At 41.1% G+C, this 23695-nt stretch overlaps 1 protein-coding gene across 1 annotated transcript in view; it reads left to right on the top strand.

The window, feature by feature from the left end:
• LOC111155939 (solute carrier family 9 member A4) overlaps positions 1-23695 on the top strand; it is a 63920-nt gene that overhangs the window by 18978 nt on the left and 21247 nt on the right. The window contains exons 3-7 of the mRNA XM_022516423.1: positions 10836-11095; positions 12504-12721; positions 15360-15562; positions 16594-16680; positions 20274-20344. Coding sequence (XP_022372131.1) covers positions 10836-11095; positions 12504-12721; positions 15360-15562; positions 16594-16680; positions 20274-20344 — 839 coding nt within the window. The remainder of the gene's footprint in view (positions 1-10835; positions 11096-12503; positions 12722-15359; positions 15563-16593; positions 16681-20273; positions 20345-23695) is intronic.

The following is a 23695-nucleotide window of genomic DNA, read 5'->3' as shown; positions in this document are numbered from 1 at the left end:
GAGGATTAGTTAAAAAGACATACACAAAGTAATCAGGAAGACAGAGATCCCAAAGTAGCCTGTTAGGGCCACCATAATAAATAGCACAGACTGGGGGGCTTACACCAGAGAAATGTATTTTCTCAGACTTCAGGAAAAGTCCAACACCAAGGTGCTGGTAGGGTTGGTTTCTGGTGAGACCTCTCCTCCAGGATGGCAGCTGACTGCCTTCTGGCTGTGACTTCATGTGGCCTTTCCTGTGTGTGCCTTCTTGGTACCCCTTCCTTTTCTTATAAGGACACCAGTCTTACTGGATTAGGACCCCTCCCTTATGACCTCATTTTAACTTAATTACCTCTCAATAGACCCTATCTCTTATTCACTCACATTCTGTAGTACTGGACATTAAGACTTCACATAAATTTGAGGGGGACACAATTCAGCTCAGAGAAGACCCGTCAGGAGCCCTTCAGGAAATGCTTTACTACCAGGCCTGATAAAAGCTGTACCTGGGACCAAGCTGGTTTTAGGGATTTCAGAAGTACCTAAAGTTCAGGAAAAAAACAAACAGAAAAGTAAAATCAATGAATCACTGAAGTAGTCATTAGTATAAGTTTATTGTGTATAGACCCAAAAAGACGTCTGCAAACCAGGAACACTCAAACCAAAACATGGAATGAGGATATGTTGTGAGCAAGAAGCTTATCTAGTGTGAGGGCAGAGACTGTTCTTTATAGTGATTGGTTACAATATTAGAATTTTCTTAAATGAAAGGGAATTGGTTAGTGGTCACTTCATATCAATTTTAGGGAATTATTTAAGGTTTGCTAGAGGGTGCCTGGGTGGCTCAGTAGGTTGAGTGTCTGACTCCTGGTTTTGGTTCAGGTCATGATCTCAGGGTCCTGAGTTCAAGCCCCGCATCAGGCTCCACGTTCAGCAGGAAGTCTGCTTGAGATTCTCTTTCTCTCTGTCTGTCTGTCTGTCTGTCTCTCTCCTATCTGCTTGAGATTCTTTCACTCCCTCGGACCCTCCCCTTGCTCACTTACTCTCTCTCTCTAAAACAAACAAATAAAATCTTTTAAGTTTTGCTAATGATTTTCGGAGATGTATGCAAAGAGAGACCTAGGTGGTGCTAGCCTGGCTTGTCTCACAAAATAAAGTAAATTAAGTGTTGCTGACTAAACTGGTTTTGTCTGCTCAGGAAATTTTCCAGTCTGGTTTCCATTTGTGTTTGGCTTTCACAGAAGCAAGAGTTCATAATCTTCTGATTGTCAGGAAGGTCCAGATTATGCTGTGGTAATAAACATCCTTCTAAACCTCTTATTTCTTGTTTACACTACTGGTTTCTCATGGGCCAGCCAGATGCTCCATTCATCGTGGTTACTCGGGACCCTGGGCTTATAGAGCAGGCACCATATTGAACATTGCTGGGCACTGCTGGGAACTGCGCCACAGGGCAAAAGAGTTATGGAAACTCATCTCAGCAAGCAAGTGTCCCATCTCATAAATGATATATATCACTCCTCGAAACTCATTCAAAATCAAAACGTGGCCAGGCTTAGTCACATGGTGGAGCTGAAAGTGGAGTCCTACCAGGTGCCTTGAAGGAAAAGAACCATGGGCTAAACCGTGCTAATAAGTATCACATGATCCCTCCAGAGCGCTGCCTCCCCGACCCCCACCCCTCCGGGACCACCATGGACGCACCATGCGTCAGTTGCTTAGAATCTGCTCCTTTGTATAGCTCTTTCCAGTTTCATTCCAAGTAGAGTCAACGTAATCTACTCAATTATCTTTTCCACTACTCCTACTCATAATCCTTACTTCTTTGTGCCTCTTTATCATCTCTTAATTGATCTCATGGTATTTATTTGTCTATACCTAGTCAAGTCTCCCTGTACTTCTCAGAAAATAGAGTTGCTATAGATCATAAGTAGGGAGAGGATATTCCTGACAGTTATGTCTATGGACAGTTTTCTCAAGAGTCTGTGTACTCTGTTCTTGAATGGGAAGTCTCATGCTGAAAGCCGCACGAGGCTACCCCTTCCTTAGATTCAATGTCATAGCAGTCACCCTTACTAGGAGCCACTGAATGGTGTGATGTCAGGAAGGTTTGTGTATTGAAAGGGTTTTGCCGACTTTTGCAGTGGTTTCTGGTTGGTTGTTTTTTTTGTTTTAGATTTTATTTATTTATTTGAGAGAGAGAGAGAAAGAGAGAATGAGCGATCATAAGCAGGGGGAGAGGCAGAGGAAGAGGGAGAAGCAGTCTTCCCACTGTGGAGGGAGCCGGATGCGAGGCTTAATCCCAGGACCTTGGGAGCATAACCAGAGCTGAAGGCAGATACTTAACCAACTGAGCCACCCAGGTGCCCCTCAGTGGTTTCTCTCTCTCTCTCTCTCTCTCTCTCTTTTTCATTTTTTTGACAGAGAGATACATAGCGAGACGGGGAACACAAGCAGGGGGAGTGGAAGAGGGAGAGGGAGAAGCAGGCTTCCCACAGACCAGGGAGCCCTATGTGGGGCTCGATCCCAGGACCCTGGGATCATGACCTGAGCCAAAGGCAGACGCTTAATGACTGAGCCACCCAGGTGCCTCCTCAGTGGTTTCTCTTAAAGGGTTGATGTTATTATGATCTTGGGAGGTTTCATGAACTTCTTCAAGGGAACATAACAGGACCATTCCCTGAGCCCCCCTCTCTGAACTGTTGTGTGTTACACTGTTTGTGACACATCAAATGTGTGGCTGTGTTTTCCTATACCAGCCAGTTCTCCAACTCTCCAGACTTGGTGTTCTACAGTTTAATTCAATTCTGACATTAATTCTGAATTAACACACATCCCACAGATGAAGGACTCAGTCCCATTAAATGACCCCCACTTCAGACATCCATTGCAAGTCTGGGCCACTCATACTGAAATTGGCTGTGAAATTGGGGGTTCCAAAACCCTCTCCTCAGGTTTGGTAATTTGCTAGAATAGCTCACAGAACTTGGGAAAGCACTTTACCTTGGTTGCCAGTTAGTTATAATGGATGCAAATCAGGAAGAGCCAAATGAAAAAGAGGCATAAAGCAAGGTATAGAAGGAAGGGTTGATATTCCATGTCCTCTCCAGGCGTGCCATCATCCTGGCATCAACCTGGAGGCTTTCTGACTCTGGTAGTTTCAGATTTTTCTGGAGGTTCCATTACATAGGCATAATCGATTAAATCATTGGGCATTGGTGATTGAACTCAATCTCTAGCCCCTCTCCTCCACCTGCAGATCATGGAGTGGGGATGAAAGTTACAACCTTCTAATCACTTGGTTGGTTCCTCTGGCAACCAGCCCACCTCCAGAAGCTCTCTGGAACCCGGACAAGAGTAACCTCATTAGCAGAAACTCAGGTGTGGTCAAAAATGGTCCGTTATGAATAACAAAGAATGCTCTTCTCACTCAGAAAATGGCAAGGTTTTTAGGAACTCTGTGCAAGGTATTGGAAACAAAGACAATAAATACAGATTTTTCTCTTATATCACATTACTGCATCTCCATCTCGAGTGAAGAGGATAAATCTAATCTTGTTTCCATGAATGCCATGGACATGTTTGAGATTTAGCATTGGCTGAGATTTCCCCTCCAATATGTGAAAAAGATCCACATGATTGTGATTGAAATGAATCCAAAGAAAATCTTTTACAACTCTAATGACATCCAGAGCCATATAATTTGGAAAGATAAGAATTGTTTTTCATGTAGTCATAGAGACTGCATCTGTAAGTGTAGTCTTCTTAAATTATATGTGCTACTTTAGCTTCTCAAACTAGCATGCATCTTTCTGGCAGTGTATACCGGTGTCCAGGGACAGGGCTGGCCCAACTGACTTTCCCAGACCCTGGGAACAGACTGAGTAGCTCCTTAGAACCCGGAGGGCCATGCAGAGGAGTTTTCGTTTGTGGCAACAACATGCAAATCTTTGAGTCTTAATCATATCCCCTATGTTTCCTCTAGATTTGAGAGTCAAATAAATTCCTAGGTCCCACTAATACTCATTCAAATATGCCTTTTTGGGGGGACTTGTGGAATGTCTGGCCCCTCATCTTGGCTTCACTCCTTGGAATATGAGCACATCTGCAGAGGTGGTCTGTATGTGGGTTGTTCTAAGGTCAGGCGGAAGGTACAATGGGACCGAATAAACTCATTGAGCTGGGATACAACCACTAAGCTTCTGTTGTGTCCATTTTGAAACCTAACATCACAGTTTCCTTTCAAACACTCAGCCAAGATTTTTCTCAAAATCTGGCCTCACTTTGCTTAAACCAAAGAGACCAATATTAGAACAGCTTTGTAAAATATGCTGGGTACAGATGGAGAGATATTGTCCAGGTCAGCCATGTGCCAGACATTCAAAGGGCATTTAGATGCACAAGAGATGTATAGGGGAAATTCCTATGAAAGAAGATGGGGAGGGAGCTTAGAGAAATGGGGAGCTCAGACCACCATGCAGAGTGACCCCAGCTGAGCGAAAGGGGGCTGAAGGGAAACTGGAGGGGACTGTCTGACTGCATTTCTGAGAGGGCTTATCAAGCCCAGTGGGAGTCTTCAGGCTAAGAACATCCATCAGAGGTTCCTGCACCTTCCAAGATTGGGCCTGTCTTAGGGCCCTGCCACACCAGGTCCTTGGCTGAGGACAGCAGTAGGAATCAAGTGTAGTCCCTGGCTGCTCAGTTGCATTCCCTGCAGTTGGAGACCTGAGGGCTCCTGACTGCCATGGAGGGAGAGGTAGATGACAGATGATGGACAGAGAAGCAGGATTAGAAAGGACATATGTGTGTGTGTGTGTGTGTGTGTGTGTGTGTGTTTACATGAGATTTACATATGTATTTATAAATATATATGCATATACAGTGTCTATATATAATATTTAAAGTGGCTTTCTCTGGGAGGAACTGGGAGACAATATGGCGATTTTACTTTGTCCTTTTAAAATTTCTGTGTGTCAGCATGAGTATTCTTAAGCAAATCTGGTGTGAAATTTCAGCAAGTCTCTCCCTCTCTCTATTTAAGGCAATCCCTTTCCTAATTGCACCAGTGTACAGAGCTCATAATGTAAGAGTATGTGTGTCTTTGCTTGAGCCAATTTGCACTAAGTTTTTGCTGCTGCTGCTGCTTCTTTAAAGGTTTATTTTTTTTTAAGCAAGAGAGAGGGAACGAGTGGGTGGTGGAGGGAAGGTGTCAGAGGGAGAGGGAGAAGATCCCCCACTGAGCGGGGAGCTTGCTTCAGGGCTCGATCCCAGGACCCTGAGATCATGACCTGAGTTGAAATCAAGAGTTGGCTGTTTAACTGACCAAACCAGCCATGAACCCCTTTTTCTTCTTCTTATACACCTTCCCCAGCTTCTTCTCCTTTTCCCAGATGTCTAGAAACATTTCTTTAGGGGAGGAAGGGAGCCTGTTTACAATCTTCTGTCCATATCCCTCTATCTAACTAAGCTTGTTGGCTACTGGCTACTAATCACATTAAAAAGCAGGAACTAATCCAGACACTGAAAACATGTGTCCTAGGCTCCCTAAAGAAATAAAATGGAGCCATTTGGAGGAAAGCCACAGATCAGGACTTTTTGAAATTCAAGATCAAGTTGTAGCCCAAGAGATTGACAATGAAAATCTGCTAGTCTGTAATACAAGTCAATTCATTGTAAGGTCATTTTGGTTATAGAAGCTGTACTGGATTGAATAGTGCCCCCCTCCCCCAAAAAAGAACTCATGTCCACCCAGAACAAGATCACATGAGATGTGATCTTATTTGGAAATAGTTCTTTGCAGATACAATTAGTTAAGATGAACTCACACTGGAGCAAGGTGGGTTCTAGTCCAAGGACTAGTATCCTTGTAAGAAGGCAATGTGAAGACACAGAGGAGGGGACACACAGAGAAGTCCATATGTGGACAGTGGCAGAGACCACAGTCATATGTCCACAAGTCAAGGAACACCAAGGCCTGCCAATAACCACCAGAAATGAAGAAGAAGCAAAGAACTATCCTTTCCTAGAAACTTCAATGGAGTGTGGTCCTCTCAGCACCTTGATTTTGGACTTCTAGCCTCCAGGACAGTGAGAGAGAATCAAATTTCCGTCCAAGTTTAGGGTGTGCTATTACAGCTGCTCTGGGAAACTCATACAGAGGGCAATGTGACAAAGCTGCACTGAGGAGGGGAGGTGCACTGGACACCCTCCTCATATCTCCCCTCCCCATTCAGCAAAGTCCATTAGTGATACATAATCCTACATGAAGAGTGGTGACAACTGAGTGACGTTGAGGACCGACCTTTCCGCCAACTCATATTCCAAAGACAAAAGCCATTCTGTTCTGGATAAGACTTTTTTTTTTCCTTAAAATTCTCTTTACTAAAGGTATTGTCTTTCCCAAAGCTAGAGGATGTAGGGATGGAAGTTTCCATTTAAAGGTAAGTGCTCACAGCTGCAAGGGCCATGCAGGAACAGGAAACCACACAACACATTGTCATTTCCGAAACATCATGGCAATATAAAAGAGTCAAAAAAAGGTCCAAAAGGATCTTTAAGGGAAAATTAGATGGAACAAAATTGGAGGCTATAAAATGGCATATTGTGAATGCATGAGAATCCCTTATACGTGGAGGTAGCATCATAGTTTAAGACCCATTATTAGGGAAACCCAAACACAACAAATGACTTTCAGCTTTTAACTAACAAATTCCCAGGAAAACAGAAACATTCCTGGGTTTTTTCCCCATTTATTGTTTTCTTTGGAATTGAATTTATTCTATTAATTTACTTCTTTGTAAGTTAGTGTACGAAGACTAAATGTGAAAAGTCACTACTCTTGCAATATCTTGTAGCAAAACCCTAATATCTTTTTTCTTTTTTTCTCTTTCTTTCTTTCTTTCTTTCTTTCTTTCTTTCTTTCTTTCTTTCTTTCTTTTTTGAGAGAGAGTACATGTGTACAATGAGAGGGAGGGGTAGAGGGAGCAAGAGAGAGAGGGCACCAGGCTGGGTGTGGAGCCTGACTTGGGCTGGATCTTGTGACCCTGAGATCATGACCTGAGCCCAAATCAAGAGTTGGATGCTTAACTGACTGAGCCACCAGGTGCCCCCAAACCCTATCTTAAAGAAGGTGATATACAAGTCTGTGATTCAGAAAGGAAACTCAAGTCCAGAGGTTCTGTAGAGAAAAGTAGAGACAGTACAAGAACATTTTCCCAATGAAAATGTTTCCCAATTTGACATGCAAGGATCCAAACCAGATTAAGAAAGAAGAGAATAGATTTCCAAGAAAGGGCGGCAGGGAGAAAGACCTGAAGTATCACTGTAAGAAAGAAGTGCTCTACATTTGGCCAGATTAGGTGCACCCTGGTGGGTGTGGGAAGGCCGTGGAATGGCGGCCAGCACGGAGAACAGTATTTAAGTGTTGGTTGCAGTATAAGCAAGTTGTGTATGTTCTGTGGAGTGCCTATATTTGTAATAGTAACTAGCTAAATATGTAAGACTTGAAAGAATGGAATATTTAAATTCTTCTTAAGAAAAAAGAACACCAATTCATCCTTCAGAGATGTAGTACAAAGTACTGTGTTTTCCATAGACTCCCAGGGAAGGACATGATATGGGCCTAAGAACCCATCCTGCCCCAGCCCCTTACCTCCCATCTCCAGAAATAGACTTAAGTATAAAAGTAGTAGTAAGTAAGTATAAAAGTAGTAGTAGTACTTTTATAAAAGTAGTAGTAGTAAGTATAAAAAAATTAACATGTTAACAACTGGACTCTGGGGAGTTCTGTCTACATGCCACACACTTTTAAACAATTCTGCTGAAAACATTTTCAGATAGGCCAATCGAAATTTAAAACCTGTTGCAAATCCCATATTGCCTAACTTTTTTTCTTTCTCATTCTAGCTTTATTGAGCTATAATTGACATATACCCTGGATAAGATTTTTTTTTTGAAAAATGTATTTTCTTTCCTTTTTTAAAAAAAGATTTTATTTATTTGTTAGAGAATGAGAGAGTGAAAGAGAGGGCACAAGCAGGGGGAGCAGCAGGCAGAGGGAGAAGCAGGTTCCCTGCTGAGCAGGAAGCCCAATGCAGGGTTTGATCCCAGGACCCTGGGATCATGACCTGAGCCGAAGGCAGATGCTTAACCACCATGCAGGCATCCCTGGATAAAATTTTTGCTCTCCACACAGAAATGGATAACAAAGTGTGTTAACAGTCTATACAGTAACTCTAGGGCACCCATGAACAGAGACACACATTGCCACAGACCAGCTGCCTGTGCTATTTCTGCTACTGGAGAACAACCTCACTCAAACAAATGAGGCACTCCTTAGAAAATAAATGCAAATGAGATGAAGTGGGGCTTTGCTTTAAATGTACCTTGATGGTTTATGATTTTTGAACCTAACAAGAAGCCAGCCTAGGCTTCTTCATTGACCATCTCTGTCAGAAAAACAAATTTTTTTCTAAATGTTATTTATTTATTTGACAGAGAGAGATCACAAGTAGACGGAGAGGCAGGCAGAGAGAGAGAGAGGGAAGCAGGCTTCCTGCCAAGCAGAGAGCCCGATGTGGGACTTGATCCCAGGACCCCAAGATCACGACCTGAGCCGAAGGCAGCGGCTTAACCCACTGAGCCACCCAGGCGCCCCAGAAAAACAAATTTTTTTAAAGATTTTTATTTATTTATTTGACAGACAGAGATCACAAGTAGGCAGAGAGGCAGACAGAGAGAGAGAGGAGGAAGCAGTCTCCCTGCTTGAGCAGAGAGCCCGATGTGGGGCTCGATCCCAGGACTCTGAGATTATGACCTGAGCTGAAGTCAGAGGCTTTAACCCACTGAGCTACCCAGGCGCCCAGAAAAACAAATTTTAATCAAAGGTGATGTCATGGGGTATCAGCAGAGGCCCTTCACAGAGCAGATCTGGAAAGGGCAGGACTGGGATAAGGGCTGGAGAAGGAATGGCAGATGAAAGACCATGGCCAAAGGGTCAGTGTGTATACAAAGCTGCCAGTAGTTCTGGTAAGACCCATGGGTGAAGCCAAGGCCAGTATCCAAATGCTGTCAGGGCACCCTGAAGAACAGAGGTGACAGGGAGTGTCTCAGTAAGGAAAGACAAATTGGGGATGGAGAAGTCAGAGTCACACAGGAGGCTCAGGCCTGGGCAAGTCCTGCAGGTCACAGAGTGGGGGATCATTCCAGAAGTAAGGTGAGAGCAGAGTGAGAGCCAGGGTAATGAATGGGATAGAGACCTAACCATACTGGAGGGTCTGTCCACTCCTGTGGTTCCACGTACAGCAGATAATCATTGACCTTATTTCCTTGAGTGTTAGCTTCTGCTCCTGCTCTGATTTTCCCCCCCCATTTTTCCTAGTATAGGCAAAGAAAGGCCAATATGTATATTTGTGGTTTATCAGGGCTGTTCAGGGCCTGATCTTCTCAAAGGTCTTCAATTTCCTCAGAGATCTCACTTTATTTGTGTGTCTCATTAACGGTGTGGCAGCTACCACTTTTCAGAAGTTCAGTCTAAATTCTGGGCTGCCAAGCACATGAAGCAGCGATTCCTAGATTACTGTAATTCATTCATTCATTCATTTAGATTTTATTTATTTATTTGAGAGTGAGAGGGAGAACGAGAGTGCAAGTGGGAGAAGGAGCAGAAGTAGAGGGACAAGCAGACTCCCTGATGAGTGTGGCTCCATCCCAGGACCCCGAGATCATGACCTGAACCGAAATCAAGAGTTGGATGCTTAACCACGTCACCCAGGTGCCCCCCACTCTAATTTCTTAGACACGTTGAACTGAGTAGAGAAATAGCAGGAAAATTGGAAGTGTGTATCAGGTGGGCTCCAGTGGTTTGAAGGATTCAGTGAGATGACATATATGCAAAGAATAGTAGGTCGGGTCCAATTGAGAGAGAGAAACTACACAGTAGGTTAAACAGAGAAGTTTTAATATTGAAATGATTAGCTATAACAAAGGACTAGCTGTAAACTAGGAGAACTCTTCCAGGTACCCTTAGAATAGGGTACCAGGTTTACCAAAGCAAAAACTAGAAAGGGATTCCCATCTCCCTGGAGGTGTGGATGGACCACTGGGCAGGAGAGAAGCTGGCCTCGAGCTGCTGGGCAAAGAGCAGGCCACCCTCAGGGAGGCAGGCAGGGAGAGGGCATCAGTAGTTGGTGGCACCCGGTGTGCAGTGGGAGGCTGGGCTTAGGAGGGGGCACAGGGCCTTCTGAGAAGGCTGTGTGGACAGGGTAGAGAAGGTTTCCACACAGTGGGCTGCCCAGGCCCCTGACGACAGACATGCTGCATGAGGGTTATGCCAGGGCTTCTTTTTTTCACGTCAGGAGGTCCAAGGACCTAGAGGAAGTCCTCCCAATCACCTGACTGACTCTTGCCCCTCCCACCGGAAGTTGCTGGAAAACCCCTTCTCCCAGCAATGTCCCTTCAGCGCCCTCTGCTGAGAGAGCTGTAACATGCGGCTCCCTTGAAGGAGAAAAATTCTGCTGAGGGAATTCCGTTGTTTATTATAGAGCCGGTATTGAAAGGTGCATTTGGAGCTGGGAGGAAATTAAATTAGTTGATAACTGAAACAGAGAGCTTCGCAAAGAGACTGGCACAGAGTAGGTGCTTAGTGACTGACAGCTGTATTAGACTTTTACCCACTGTAATGAATAAGAGTAAATTATTATGTAGAATGATTTTAAAGTTGGGTGTAAGAAATATTAATATTTATGGTCCTGTAATTCACTTATGTATTACTCAACTGGATACGAAGTTAAGAATCTGTGTGTCAAGTAATTCTCATTTCTAATTCATGTTTCTTTCATTTTCTTTTTGTCTAGGTCTTATACAATATATTAATTGCCTTCACAAAGATGCATAAATTTGAAGACATAGAACCTGTTGACATTTTGGCTGGATGTGCCCGATTCATTATTGTGGGGGTTGGAGGAGTGTTTTTCGGCATCATTTTTGGGTTTATTTCTGCATTTATCACGCGTTTCACTCAGAATATCTCTGCCATCGAACCACTCATCGTCTTCATGTTCAGCTACCTGTCTTACTTAGCTGCGGAAACACTCTACCTCTCCGGCATCCTGGCGTGAGTACAAACCAAGGACCGACTCTTACAGCAATAAAAGAGAATGCAGGACCGCACGGTGTGGACTAGCATTTGCAGAAGGCAGAACTTTTGACACTAATCTGCAAAGGTGTTGCTGGATTTAGGTTTTTTAAACTTCCGTAAAATCTGATTCGGGGCCTTTGCCAAACAAATGTTCTTTCCCCCAAGCCTTTGTATTTGCTCTTCTCCTGAATGACCTTAGCAGAGCAGAGCAATTACGAGGTCAATTTGAAAGACTCAAAAGCTCTGATGCAGAGAAGAACTAGAAGTTCAAGCTTAAAGTCTCATTTCAATAGCTTTTTTTTTCCCCCTTGAAAATTTTGTTATTTTGAAGGTAAAGGGTAGCATACCATGAAGGACTGTCATTCCTGAGCTCTGCCTTCTGCTATTTCCCTTAAATCACATCACACCAGACTGGAATGAGACTAGGTAGAAGGGATAAGACCAGAAGTCCAGATTTATTTTTCCTAATGAAACTATTTGTAAATATTTATCCTTCCATAGGTCTTGGAATGAGGTTTCTTAATTTGGCTTGCTATATCTGGTCATGTTGTTTTTTTTCTATGGCATTATCCTCATACCCAGCTACTCAGGCAGAAATATTTAATTTTATTCCATAGAAATACCTATTTTAATTAAATATAATAGTACAAAATCTAGATACTCATTATTGTCCCACCTTAAAAGTGGTATAAATTACTTAGACAAGGCAAAGATTTTTTTTCTCTTCCCCTGCCCTCAGGTGACCACCCACCACCATCCTCCCCACTGACTTACTAGTGACCCTAGAGTAAAAACATTTTAAATAAAAAATTTCTCATTAAATTGTTGTAAGAAACATTGCTCAGGTGGGGGAAATGAGAGCCTTGCTTCATTATTCCTTCCAGAAACACTTCTGCTTTGGGTTTGTGCACCCAATACACAAGTGGTTGATACCATTTTCTTTCTTTTTTTTTTAAGATTTTATTTATTTTTTTGACAGAGAGAGAAATCACAAACAGGCAGAGAGGCAGGCAGAGAAAGAGGGGGAAGCAGGCTCCCCACTGAGCAGAGAGCCTGATGTGGGACCCTTAGTTCCCAGGACCCTGAGATCATGATCTGAGCTGAAGGCAGAGTCTTAACCCACTGAGCCACCCAGGAGACCCTGATGGCATTTTCTTGTGAGAAATCCATGCCATGCCCACCTTCTCTAACACACTAATTTGAGCAAACTCTTTGGGGAGGGAGAAAGGAAATAAAGAAAACCTGTGGGGAAAGGGAAAGGGCAATGGAGACGATGTTTTCTCTGGATAAAAACAAGTTGTGTGTATCTATGACATCACCAGGAGGGAGTTTTTCAGGGAGGGGGAAATCTCAGGCTTCTCCTGAGACTGTCTTCTTTCTGCAGAATCACAGCCTGCGCAGTAACAATGAAGAAGTATGTAGAGGAAAATGTGTCCCAGACATCCTACACCACTATCAAGTATTTCATGAAGATGCTGAGCAGCGTCAGCGAGACCCTGATCTTCATCTTCATGGGCGTGTCCACCATTGGGAAGAACCATGAGTGGAACTGGGCCTTTATCTGTTTCACCCTGGTCTTCTGCCAGATCTGGAGAGCCATTAGTAAGAGACAGCAGGACCCACAGAGGCTCCTGCCTGCTTGCTTTTTACAAATTTTCTTTTCCCTTTCTGCAGTGTAACAGCCTAAGTAGTGAGGTGACGCTAACTGGTTTTACAGGTTAGGGGAGTAGAGGCACCTTGTAGGGACCAGGAATGTTGTCTGTGTGCTCCCTCACTCAGTTCAGAGCAATTAGAGGCTAAGAAGGTTGTGCACTGAAGCAAGGCTGGGGCAAGGAGTTTGTTTCTCTTTTTTATTTGAAGAGAGAACTTTCACGTCTACACATTTAAATATAACTCAATAAATTTATCCCTTGTTCTTCATTTCCTTCTCAGTTTTTACCCTCTTACACCTTAAATAAGATATAGGTTATACACTGTGAGCATTTACACTTTTATTACAAGAAAAGTGAGATCTCACTACGTGTATTCTATGTAAGGCAGGTGCTGCCAGAAAACAGTCCCCTAAAACCCACAGGTGATTTTAGTTGAGGGTTGAGTTTGACGTACAGAAAACCAAGGACCAGGAAGTGAATCTTTATTTTATTTATTTTTTTAGTATCTTTTTTTAAAGATTTTATTTATTTATTTGAGAGAGAATGACAGTGAGAGAGAGCATGAGCGAGGAGAAGGTGAGAGGGAGAAGCAGACTCCTCATGGAGTTGGGAGCCTGATGCGGGACTCGATCCCAGGACTCCAGGATCATGACCTGGGCTGAAGGCAGTCACTTAACCAACTGAGCCACCCAGGCACCCTGAATCTTTATTTTTAAAATCTCTTATTACTAATTCGTAAAGGCAATTCTATAATGTAACTGACTTCACCCGTATAAAATGTGCCTAGCTTAAAAACATGAGATCTCTTGACTAATGGCTGCTTATTTATCTTGTACATTATGTTTCTGGGGCTAGCGAGAACATTAAGTACCGAATGACATTATAAGTGCTGCCCTTTGATTAGAAGCAGTTTTATTTTTAAATGATTTTGACCAGGATTTGAAACATTTGCTTGATTGACTTTATCAATATTTCCAAGCTAATTACAGTTAAAGAGAAATTAGGGCAAATGACTCAAGAACTTACCTTGAACATGCAATTCTAAATTAATTTAAGGTGGGTTTTAAATCTAGGAAAGAATAACAAGAATTCAAACATATTAAAATATTCAAAAAACCAACTTTGAATATGTATGCCTGTTCAGTTTCTTGGGGTGAAAAGAATTAAGGAAACTGTTATTTAACAATACAAATGTATAATTTCAAATCAAATCTCAGCATGGCTAATAACTAGCTATATTCAAAATCGTCTTCCTCAACCACAAAATGGGAGGCATGAACAAATTTTCTGGATTCCCTTCCCTCTCTAATGTCAAGAGAAGTAATATTACTGAACTTCAGCCCAGCCAACAGGAGTATAAACCATCTAAGAAAGGATTAATATTTTGGATACCTCAATATTGCTGGTCCTTGGTGACAATCCAATCCAATTCCCTCATATTCTAGCTGAGAGAATGGCTGACTGGGTCACGTCACAGTGAGGGACAGAATCAGCTGACAGAATCCAGTTCTCTCTCCCAGCCTCTTCTCATCCCCAGCCTGACTTCTTGTGGCTAATAGTAGCCATGAAGGCTTATAACGCAAAGTCCCTACTTTCTGTTATATATGGATATTTAATTTATGTAAGCCTTCCATCTACTTTCTGAGGTAAATACTACCATTACCTCCTCCAGAGAGACGGACTACATGAAAAGATTAGAACCTTAGCCAAGGTCACATACTAGTATGTGGAGGAGCCAGGACACATAAAACAAAATGAAAAATTTTAGATTTTACCATCTCTCACATCATCCATGTTCCTGTCATCAAGGGTTGCTTGCTGTGAGGTCTGTGTGATTAGAAGTCACACGTGGATATTGAGAGTTTTATTCTGCAGTAAAAGCTCCTTAGTCAGAGCTTTAGTGAAGGACCTTTCCCACCAGGAAGCAGCACATTGGTGGTAAGCTAGGTTATGCCGGCCACTCAGAGATGGAAAAATCAGTGAGGTAGAAAACACCTCTGTGTTTTTAAACAAGCTCTGTCACCCTCCATTTTCCACTTACTGATGGTAAGAACTACCCCCCCCCTTTGAGCCCTTGCCAACTTTCTTGTTTGCATTGAACCTCAAGAAGAACCAAACCAACCACAAAAGTTTTGCTTACCCAGCAGAGACCACAATCACTAAGAGAGTCCTCTTATGTTAAAATTATATGCCTCCTTTGGTTACTCATTGAGAACATGAGATGACAAAAATGTTTCTATCCCCCAAGTAATATCCTTGCTTTAGCTAGTTTTGAAAGGCAGAGCAAAAATTTTGAGTATAGATTAGAATATATATGTCACGTCATATCAAAAAGTATCAAGATTTTATGACTTTAAACACACACACATGCGCACAAGCTAGGAAGCTAACAACGTGAAGTATACTACTGTTCACAACTACTCAAGAAATGAAGTTTTGTAGGATGTTCTGTTTGGGTGGACAAGCATGGATGTGATGAAATTAGGTTGCATTGTTTTGCGGGCACGTGCACACGATTTGGGTATGCTAGCACTGGGTATCTACCCATTCATGACCCTCTGCTCTAATACGTATTTCCCCCTTTCTAGGTGTATTTGCTCTCTTCTATGTCAGTAACCAGTTTCGGACTTTCCCCTTCTCCATCAAGGACCAGTGCATAATTTTCTACAGTGGTGTCCGAGGAGCTGGAAGTTTTTCACTTGCATTTTTGCTTCCTCTGTCTCTTTTTCCTAGGAAGAAAATGTTTGTCACTGCTACTCTAGTAGTTATATATTTTACTGTATTTATTCAGGTTAGTAGATTTTTTTCATATCTGAAATAAGTAAAGTCTTTCAAGATAATGTATTAAATACATATAGTACCAAAAAAAGGGATGCTTTGTCTAATTTTTCAACATATGCTCAGTACTCCAACTAAATTCCCAAATACTTCTAGATCATGTTTGTGTTCATCCTTTAACCTCTAAAATATGTTGCTTTTTAATCAATAAGATATATCAGTCAAAATATTCCTGGGTAACAGGTGAATGATAGTTACTCTAATGTGTTTTACTGAAAACAAGATTTCCATTAGTACTGGATAGCTCAAGTTTTTATTTTAGCCAGAGTTTTTTCTCAGCAAACTAATGAGAGGTTATTTTAAGGGATGACACTAAACTCCTGCCTTAAAGTAATGCCTTTTTTTTAGGGGCACCCGGGAGGCTCAGTGGGTTAAAGCCTCTGCCTTCGGCTCAGGTCATGATCCCAGGGTCCTGGGATGGAGCCCCGCATCAGGCTCTCTGCTCAGCGGGGAGCCTGCTTCCTCCCTTCTCTCTCTGCCTACCTCTCTGCCTACTTGTGATCTCTGCCTGTCAAATAAATAAATAAAATCTTAAAAAAAGTAATGCTTTTTTTTAAGAGAAATGTGATTAAAGCTATGCTTTTTTTTTTTCTTTTAAAGAATTATTTATTTATTTGTTTGTTTGGCAGAGAGAGACAGCAATAGAGGGAACACAAGGAGGGGGAGTGGGAGAGGGAGAAGCAGGCTTCCCACTGAGCAGGGAACTGACATGGGGCTTGATCCCAGGACACTGGGATCATGGCCTGAGGCAAAGGCAGACACTTAAGGACTGAGACACACAGGAGTCCCAAAGTAATATCTATTTTCATTGCAGAATTTGAAAGACTTAAATAAGAACTAAATATTAGAGCATTTATCCAATCAAAGCTAGTACAAAACAAAGATATGAAAATTGGAAGCTCTAACAGTTTTGCTAATAGTTTTGCTCTCTATATGACAATCTTCACTACAACAGAACTCTTTATTTTGTCATTTGTGGTCTAGGGAATCACAATTGGCCCACTGGTCAGGTACCTGGATGTTAGAAAGACCAATAAAAAAGAATCCATCAATGAAGAGCTTCATATTCGTGTAAGTTATCTCTGTCATAATTAATAACTTAAAAGGATGTTCTCCACTTGTCACTGACAGGAGTAATCTAGAGCTTTGATGAGATGTTGCATACACATTACTAAATGTAGCTTCTTTCCTTGCCAGCTAGATTAAGAGTGACTGTACTAGTTTCTGATTGTTGCTGTAGGAAATTGCCACAAATTTAGTAGCTTAAAAAACCATAGTTATTATCTTATAGTATCTTATATTATCTTATATTATATTATATATTATCTTATATTAACTTCTGGAGGTCAGAAGTTCAAAATGGGTCTCACTGGGCTAAAATCAAGATGTTGCTGGGCTGCATTTCTTTCTGGAGTTTCTAGGGAAAAATCTGTTTTCTTGCCTCTTGCAGCTTCTAGAATCTTCCAGCATTCCTTGGCACATGGACCCCTCTCATCTTCAAAGCTAGCAATGGCCACTCAGGTCTTTCTCATGTTGTATCACTCTGATCCTGAATTTTCTGCCTTCCTCTTCCACATTAAAGACCTTTATGATTATGTTGGGCCCATGTGGTTAATTTAGGATATTCTCTCTATCTTAAAGTTGGCAACCCTAAGTCCAACTACTATCTTAATTTTCTTTTGCATATAAACTAACATATTCACAGGTTCTGGGGATTAGAATATAGACATCTGCAGGAACCATTATTCTGTCTATCAGTCTGCCCTTGGCCCTTCAAAGATTCATATCTATTCCACAGGCAAAATACATTAACTCTATCCTGAGGTCCCCAAATTCTCAATCCATTATAGTGTCAACCGCAAGACTAAGATCTCACCTAAATTTTATCAGCCCCAAAGTCCCAAATCTCATCATCTCAGTCATCTAAATCAGGGATGATTGACCCTCTGGGTATTATCCATCCTCAGGCACAGCTCTTCTCCAAAGCTGAACCTGTGGAATTCAAGAGACAATCATCTGATCCCAAAATACACTGGTAGGGCAGTCATAAGATAATGGTTATAGATATTCCCTTTCAAAAAGGGGGGAATGGAAGGAAACAAATGGAGTCATTTCTAATGACTGGGAAAATTACCTGGTTTCAAGGCCTGGGAACTGCCTCTGTTCCCTCCAATCAGAATTCCAATATGGGTTCCACCCTCTGGATTCTCAACTCCACCCTCTGAGTCATCCTTCCTGTTTCATGAAAGATGGCCTGTGTTTTCAGCTCATTCCTTTGATCAGCCTGTTTCTTGCCTATAGAACTTTGGGGTCCCAACCTTTGCTTTCATTTTATCTATTCACCTTGCTTTTTGGTCCAAGCTGGAAGTGTTTCTGTCAGGATTCAACAGGGAAGCAGAACCAGTAAGAGATATATATTAAGAATGTCATTGGAAGGAATTGGCTTACCTACTGTGTGGGCTGACTAGGCAAGCCCAGAATCTGCAAGACAGCCCCTCAGGATGGGTAGACCAGAACCCTCAGGCATGGGCCATAGCTGCACAGTGCACAACTGGAGTTTTCTTCTTCATCAGGGAAGCTTCAGTCCTACTCTTCAAGCCTTTTAACTAATCAGATTAGGCCCACCCAGATTATCTGGGATAATCTCCCTCACTTCAAGACAACTGATTATGGGCTTTAATCATATCTACTAAATACCTTCACAGCAACATATAGATTAGTATTAATAGTACCTGGGACTAGCCTTGCTTAGAGGACACCTCAAAAAACCATCACAGTAACTAATGCTCATAATTGCCCTACTTGCTTCTGAAATCATCGTTCCAATGGAACATGGGCCCTTCTGCTCTTTCTGATCTTCTCATTAGGGAAGGATAAAGACTTTCTACTCCTTCTGCAGATATAGCCTAGTACAGTTTTCAGTGAAAACATTCAGTTCTGACAAAGATGTAGTTGAGCATGGTTTCTATCTGTTTAAGTTCAATGCAGTATTAGATGGATGCCATTTTGTATGGCTCCAGAGCACAAAAATGGGAAGGAATACATGGAAGACAGAGGGAAAGAGACTTCATATCAGCTAAGGAGGACCATTCTGGCAATGGTTTCTCCCATAGCACACCCAAAGCTAAAATGGGTGTGTACAAACAGTGACTGGGAACACTTGGCATAGTTGCTGTACAGGAGATTCAGGCTCTGCAGGGATGATTGTCTCAGATAATTTTGGGGTTTATTTTATGCCTATAAGTTCATGATCATAATGCTGGAGAGACTGATGAAGTCTTTCAAAATCAGCCCTGAATTTTATGGCCAAAATCATCTAAACCCAAACTGACAATCTTCAAGGCCATTTGAAAATTTTCAACAGATGGGAATAAGGAGCAAATGTTTTAAAAATAAGAAGTGTTTTGGGGATCCTGGGTTACTCCATCTATGAAGTGTCTGCCTTTGTCTCAGGTACAATCCCAGGGTCCTGGGATCGAGCCCTGTGTCAGGATCCCTGCTCAGCAGGGAGTCTGCTTCCCCCTCTCTTTTTGCCCCTCCCCCCTGCTCATTCTCTCTCTTGCTCTCTCAAATAAATAAATAAAGTATTAAAAAAATAAGAAACCTTTAACCTGATTGAAGATTTTTGTTTCTATTTTTATACCCTCTATTCGGTATTTTTAGAAATTAAATAATATACCTAAGACAATAGAACTTGGGTACTTTACTCCTTTCTTAATTTTTTCTCAAATAGAGTTATAATTACTGGTAGAAAGTACATCAATTAAATATTTCAGAATTAATTTAGTATTTTAATCTATTTTGCAAAGGTATTTTAGAAGTCAGCATAAACTTCAATGATTACAAGTTTAAATTATGAAGAGTAATTCATAAATTTTGAAGAGGTTATGCTTTTTTCTGAAATTCCTATTAATAATTTGGGTGAAGCAAATTTAGTATAATTGGCTTGGATTGTGAAGTGTAATACTGAGACAAAATAATCAGATAAAAATGAGGCAAATAGGTAAATTTTGTTATGAGTTATTGTTATTATAGGATATCTATAGAATTCTATTTTCAGAAACTCTATAAATTGAATCCTGACAATATTTTTCTTTTGTGTTGAAATTGTAAGTAACAATTAGAATTACATTCATGTGATCTCAGTAATGAGACATTGTCCAAGTCGTTCTAGAAAAATATTATTCAAAATAAATAGCAAGTACCCTGTTTTCTTTTTTTTTTTTAAAGATTTTATTTATTTATTTGACAGAGAGAGATCACAAGTAGACAAAGAGGCAGGCAGAGAGGGAGAGAGGGAAGCAGGCTCCCCGCTGAGCAAAGAGCCCGATGCGGGACTCGATCCCAGGACCCTGAGATCATGACCTGAGCCGAAGGCAGCGGCTTAACCCACTGAGCCACCCAGGCGCCCGCAAGTACCCTGTTTTCATCAAAAGTTATGTGCATTCTTAAGGAGCTTATCAGCAGAGTCTGAATCATGAAACTAAGTTGAATTACTATGGAAGGCATTATAAGTTTCAGTTACATGAACAGACTGATAGAAAAGAGGACATGTTCCAGGAAATTAAAACCTCCTTTGTTTTCCAAAGTATATTAGCTTTCCTTGTGTGTCTTTTAGAGTTAACGTTTCACCAGCAGTCATTTTCCTGTATTTGGTTTGGCAGCTGATGGATCACTTGAAAGCTGGAATTGAAGATGTGTGTGGGCAATGGAGCCACTACCAAGTGAGAGACAAGTAAGGAGGCAGAGGGTTTCACTGACTAGGAAGGATATCTGTGGCCTGAGGAACCTCAGAATGTTACATTGAAAAAAGAGCATAAGACTTAAAGAATCCAGAGGAACGGGACCAGGAATACAAAGGGCCCAGCAATCATGGCAGGTGGAAGCTGTGGGAATGCCCAGCCTGTGAGTGGAGAGCTCTCAGGTGGAGGGGCCATAGATTTGGGCTTGGTGTGTCAGAGAGATCTAGAGCAACTTTCAGGTTGAAATTAGAGAAGTCAGACCTAAGTTTAAAACAAGGACAATTTTCCCAATGAAAAGAGAAGCTTAACCATGAAATTACTGGCTTCATAAGGCTACAAAGGAAGTTTGGTGAGTCATCAAGGATCCTGGGGAAGAAGGTCCTCCACTGGGGAGGGGAGTTGCAGTGAAAGATCTTCAGGGGTCCTTTCTATGTGATTCTATACAAATGCCAAAGTCTCTCTTCTCCACCGCATCTCACATTTCAGAACACATTCTCTTCCTGGATTTTAGTCTACAGCATTTTTTTTTATGTGGCCCTGAAGAGAGTTTCACTCAGAATAAGGAAGATGAGAGCTTGGGAGTTAAACACAGCTATTTAATGGATGTAGGAGGTGACAGTAGTTGAGTTAACCAAACGATAGAAGTTTTCTTTCTAGGCAAGTTTCTAAGCTTGCCAACATATTGATGTTGGTGATGCGAAGAGAAACTGGCTTTTGAACAGTCCTGCTGTCAAGATGGGTAGTGGCACCTAAATGAGAAACTGAGAGCTTTTGTGTGGGGTCTTTAAGTTTTATTTTATTTTTTATTTTGTGAGTCTGTGAATAATCTATTTTTACATTTTAATTCCAGTTAGTTAACATGCAGTGTTATGTTAGTTTCAGGTGTACAATATAGTGAGTGATTCAACACTGCCATGCAATACCTGGTACTCATCACAACAACACAACAAATCCCCATCCCCTGTTTTACCCATTCCCCCCACCACGTCCTCTCTGGGAACCATCAGTTCTCTATAGTTAGGAGTCTGTTTCTTGGTTTGTCTTCTTTTTTCCTTTGTTTTGTTTCTTAAATTCTATATGTGAGTGAACTCATGTAGTATTGGTCTTTCTCTGACTGATTTATTTTACTTAGTATTATACTCTCTAGTTCCATCTATGTTGTTGCAAATGGCAAGATTTCCTTCTTTTAGATGGCTGAGTAATATTCCATTTTATATATCATATCTTTTTTATCCATTCGTCAGTCGATGGACACTTGGGCTACTTCCATTGTTTGGCTATTATAAATAATGCTGCTTTAAACATAGGGCTACATGTATCCCTTTGATTTAGTGTTTTTGTATTTGGGGTTAAATACTCAGTGGTATAATTCCTGTATTATAAGGTAGTTTTATTTTTAACTTTTTAAGGAACCTCCATACTGTTTTCCACAGTGGCTGCACAAATTTGCATTTTGAGTGGGCTCTTTTTTATGAAGTAAAAAGGACAGTCCTCATAGTGTTAAAATAGAACTTAATTTATGTAAATGTCCACCAACCTAGAACCTAGGTCATGGATTTTTAAAGTCTAAACCTGATAGTTCACCCAGTGAAAAATCATTTAATATTATTCCATTTAGCCAAATTTACACCAAATTTTCTAGACACTAAGCAGTAAGACACATTCAATACATTCCAGGTCCTCATAATGTAGTAGAAAAGGTCTTTGGGGAAAGAAAAGAGAAAGAGCCTGAATCGATAATGATGATCCATATAAGAAATGCTATAACAGAGGCAAATGCATAGAACTATAATAGTACAGTGATGGGAGTATATTTTGAAAATACATGAAGAGTTCTCCAGGCAAAGAAGAATGGAAAACCTGCCAAGCAGCAGAAGTAGCAGCAGGATATTTCAAAATGTAAGGCAAGAAAGAGCACAGCATGGTTTAGACACAGTCAGAGAAAGGGACGTGGTGAGACAAGAGGTTGGAAAGACAGAGATACACTTCTATGGCACAGTGCTAAGAAACTCTATACAGCCATTAATGCTATAAAATTCTATTTGACATTGAACATTTAGATCAAAAGAGCTTCAAATAGAGTAGTGTAAAATAGAAGAGTAGTGGAAACAGTTGACAAAGCCAAAAGACAACCTATAGAATGAAAGAAGATATTTGCAAATGTCTTATCTGATAAAGGGCTAATATCCAATATCAAACTTGGCAACCAGAAAACAAATAACCCAAGCCAAGGAATGGGCAGAAGACATGAACAGACATTTCTCCAAAGAAGACATAGAAATGGCCAACAGATACCTGAAAAAAAGTTCAAAATCATTTGGCATCACAGAAATACAAATCAAAACCACAATGAGATACCCCCTCACACCAGTCAGAATGGCTAAAATTAACAAGTCAGGAAATAACAAATTTGGCAAGGATGCAGAGAAAGGGGAGCCCTCTTACAATGTTGGTGGGAATGCAAGCTGGTGCAGCCATTCTGGAAAACAGTATGGAGGTTCCTCAAAAGGTTAAAAATAAAGATACTCTATGACTCAGCAATTGCACCACTAGGTATTTACACAAAGAATACAGATGTTGTGATCTGAAAGGGCACCTGTACCCCCAGTGTTTATAGCAGCAATGTCCATAATAACCAAACTATGGAAAGAGCCCAGACATCCATTGGCAGATGGATGGATAAAGTAAATGTGGTGTATGTACACAGTGGAATATTACTCAGTCTTCAAAAAGGATGAAATCTTACCATTTGCAATGACATGGATATAACTAAAGGATATCACAGTAAGCAAAATAAGTCAATTAGAGGAAGAAATTATCATATGGTTTCATTTATACGTGGAATTCAAGAAATAAAACAGGATCATAGGGGAAGAAAGGGGAAAATAAAATAAGATAAAATCAGAGAAGGAAACAAATATAAGAGACTCTTAATCATAAGAAACAAACTGAGGATTGTAGGAGGGGAGGTGGGTAGGGGAATAAGGTAACTGGGTGATGGGCATTAAGGCGGGCACGTGATGTAATGGGCACTGGGTCTTATATGCAATTGATGAATGATTGAACTCTGCATCTGAAATTAATGGTACACTATATGATAATTAACTGAACTCAAATAAAATAAGAAACATTTTTTAAAAAGGAAAAAAGAAAGAAACAAATAGAAGAGTAGTATGACCATACTTGGCTTTTGAAAGGCAAACAACAACAGCGATATGGAAACTGAATTTAAGAGATACTGTGGGTGCGAGATGTGTAAGGGATATCCACGTGGACGTAAGAATTTCATCCTGTAAACACAAAATAAGCCCCAGGTACTATGCTAGCTGTTTCATATATTGTAT

The sequence above is a fragment of the Enhydra lutris genome, unplaced genomic scaffold (genome assembly GCF_002288905.1).
Source record: "Enhydra lutris kenyoni isolate GAN:26980312 unplaced genomic scaffold, ASM228890v2 scaffoldscaffold44, whole genome shotgun sequence".
Classification (NCBI taxonomy): domain Eukaryota; kingdom Metazoa; phylum Chordata; class Mammalia; order Carnivora; family Mustelidae; genus Enhydra; species Enhydra lutris.
Note: the sequence above shows the minus strand (reverse complement) of the source record. Positions and strands in the feature narration are given on the sequence as shown.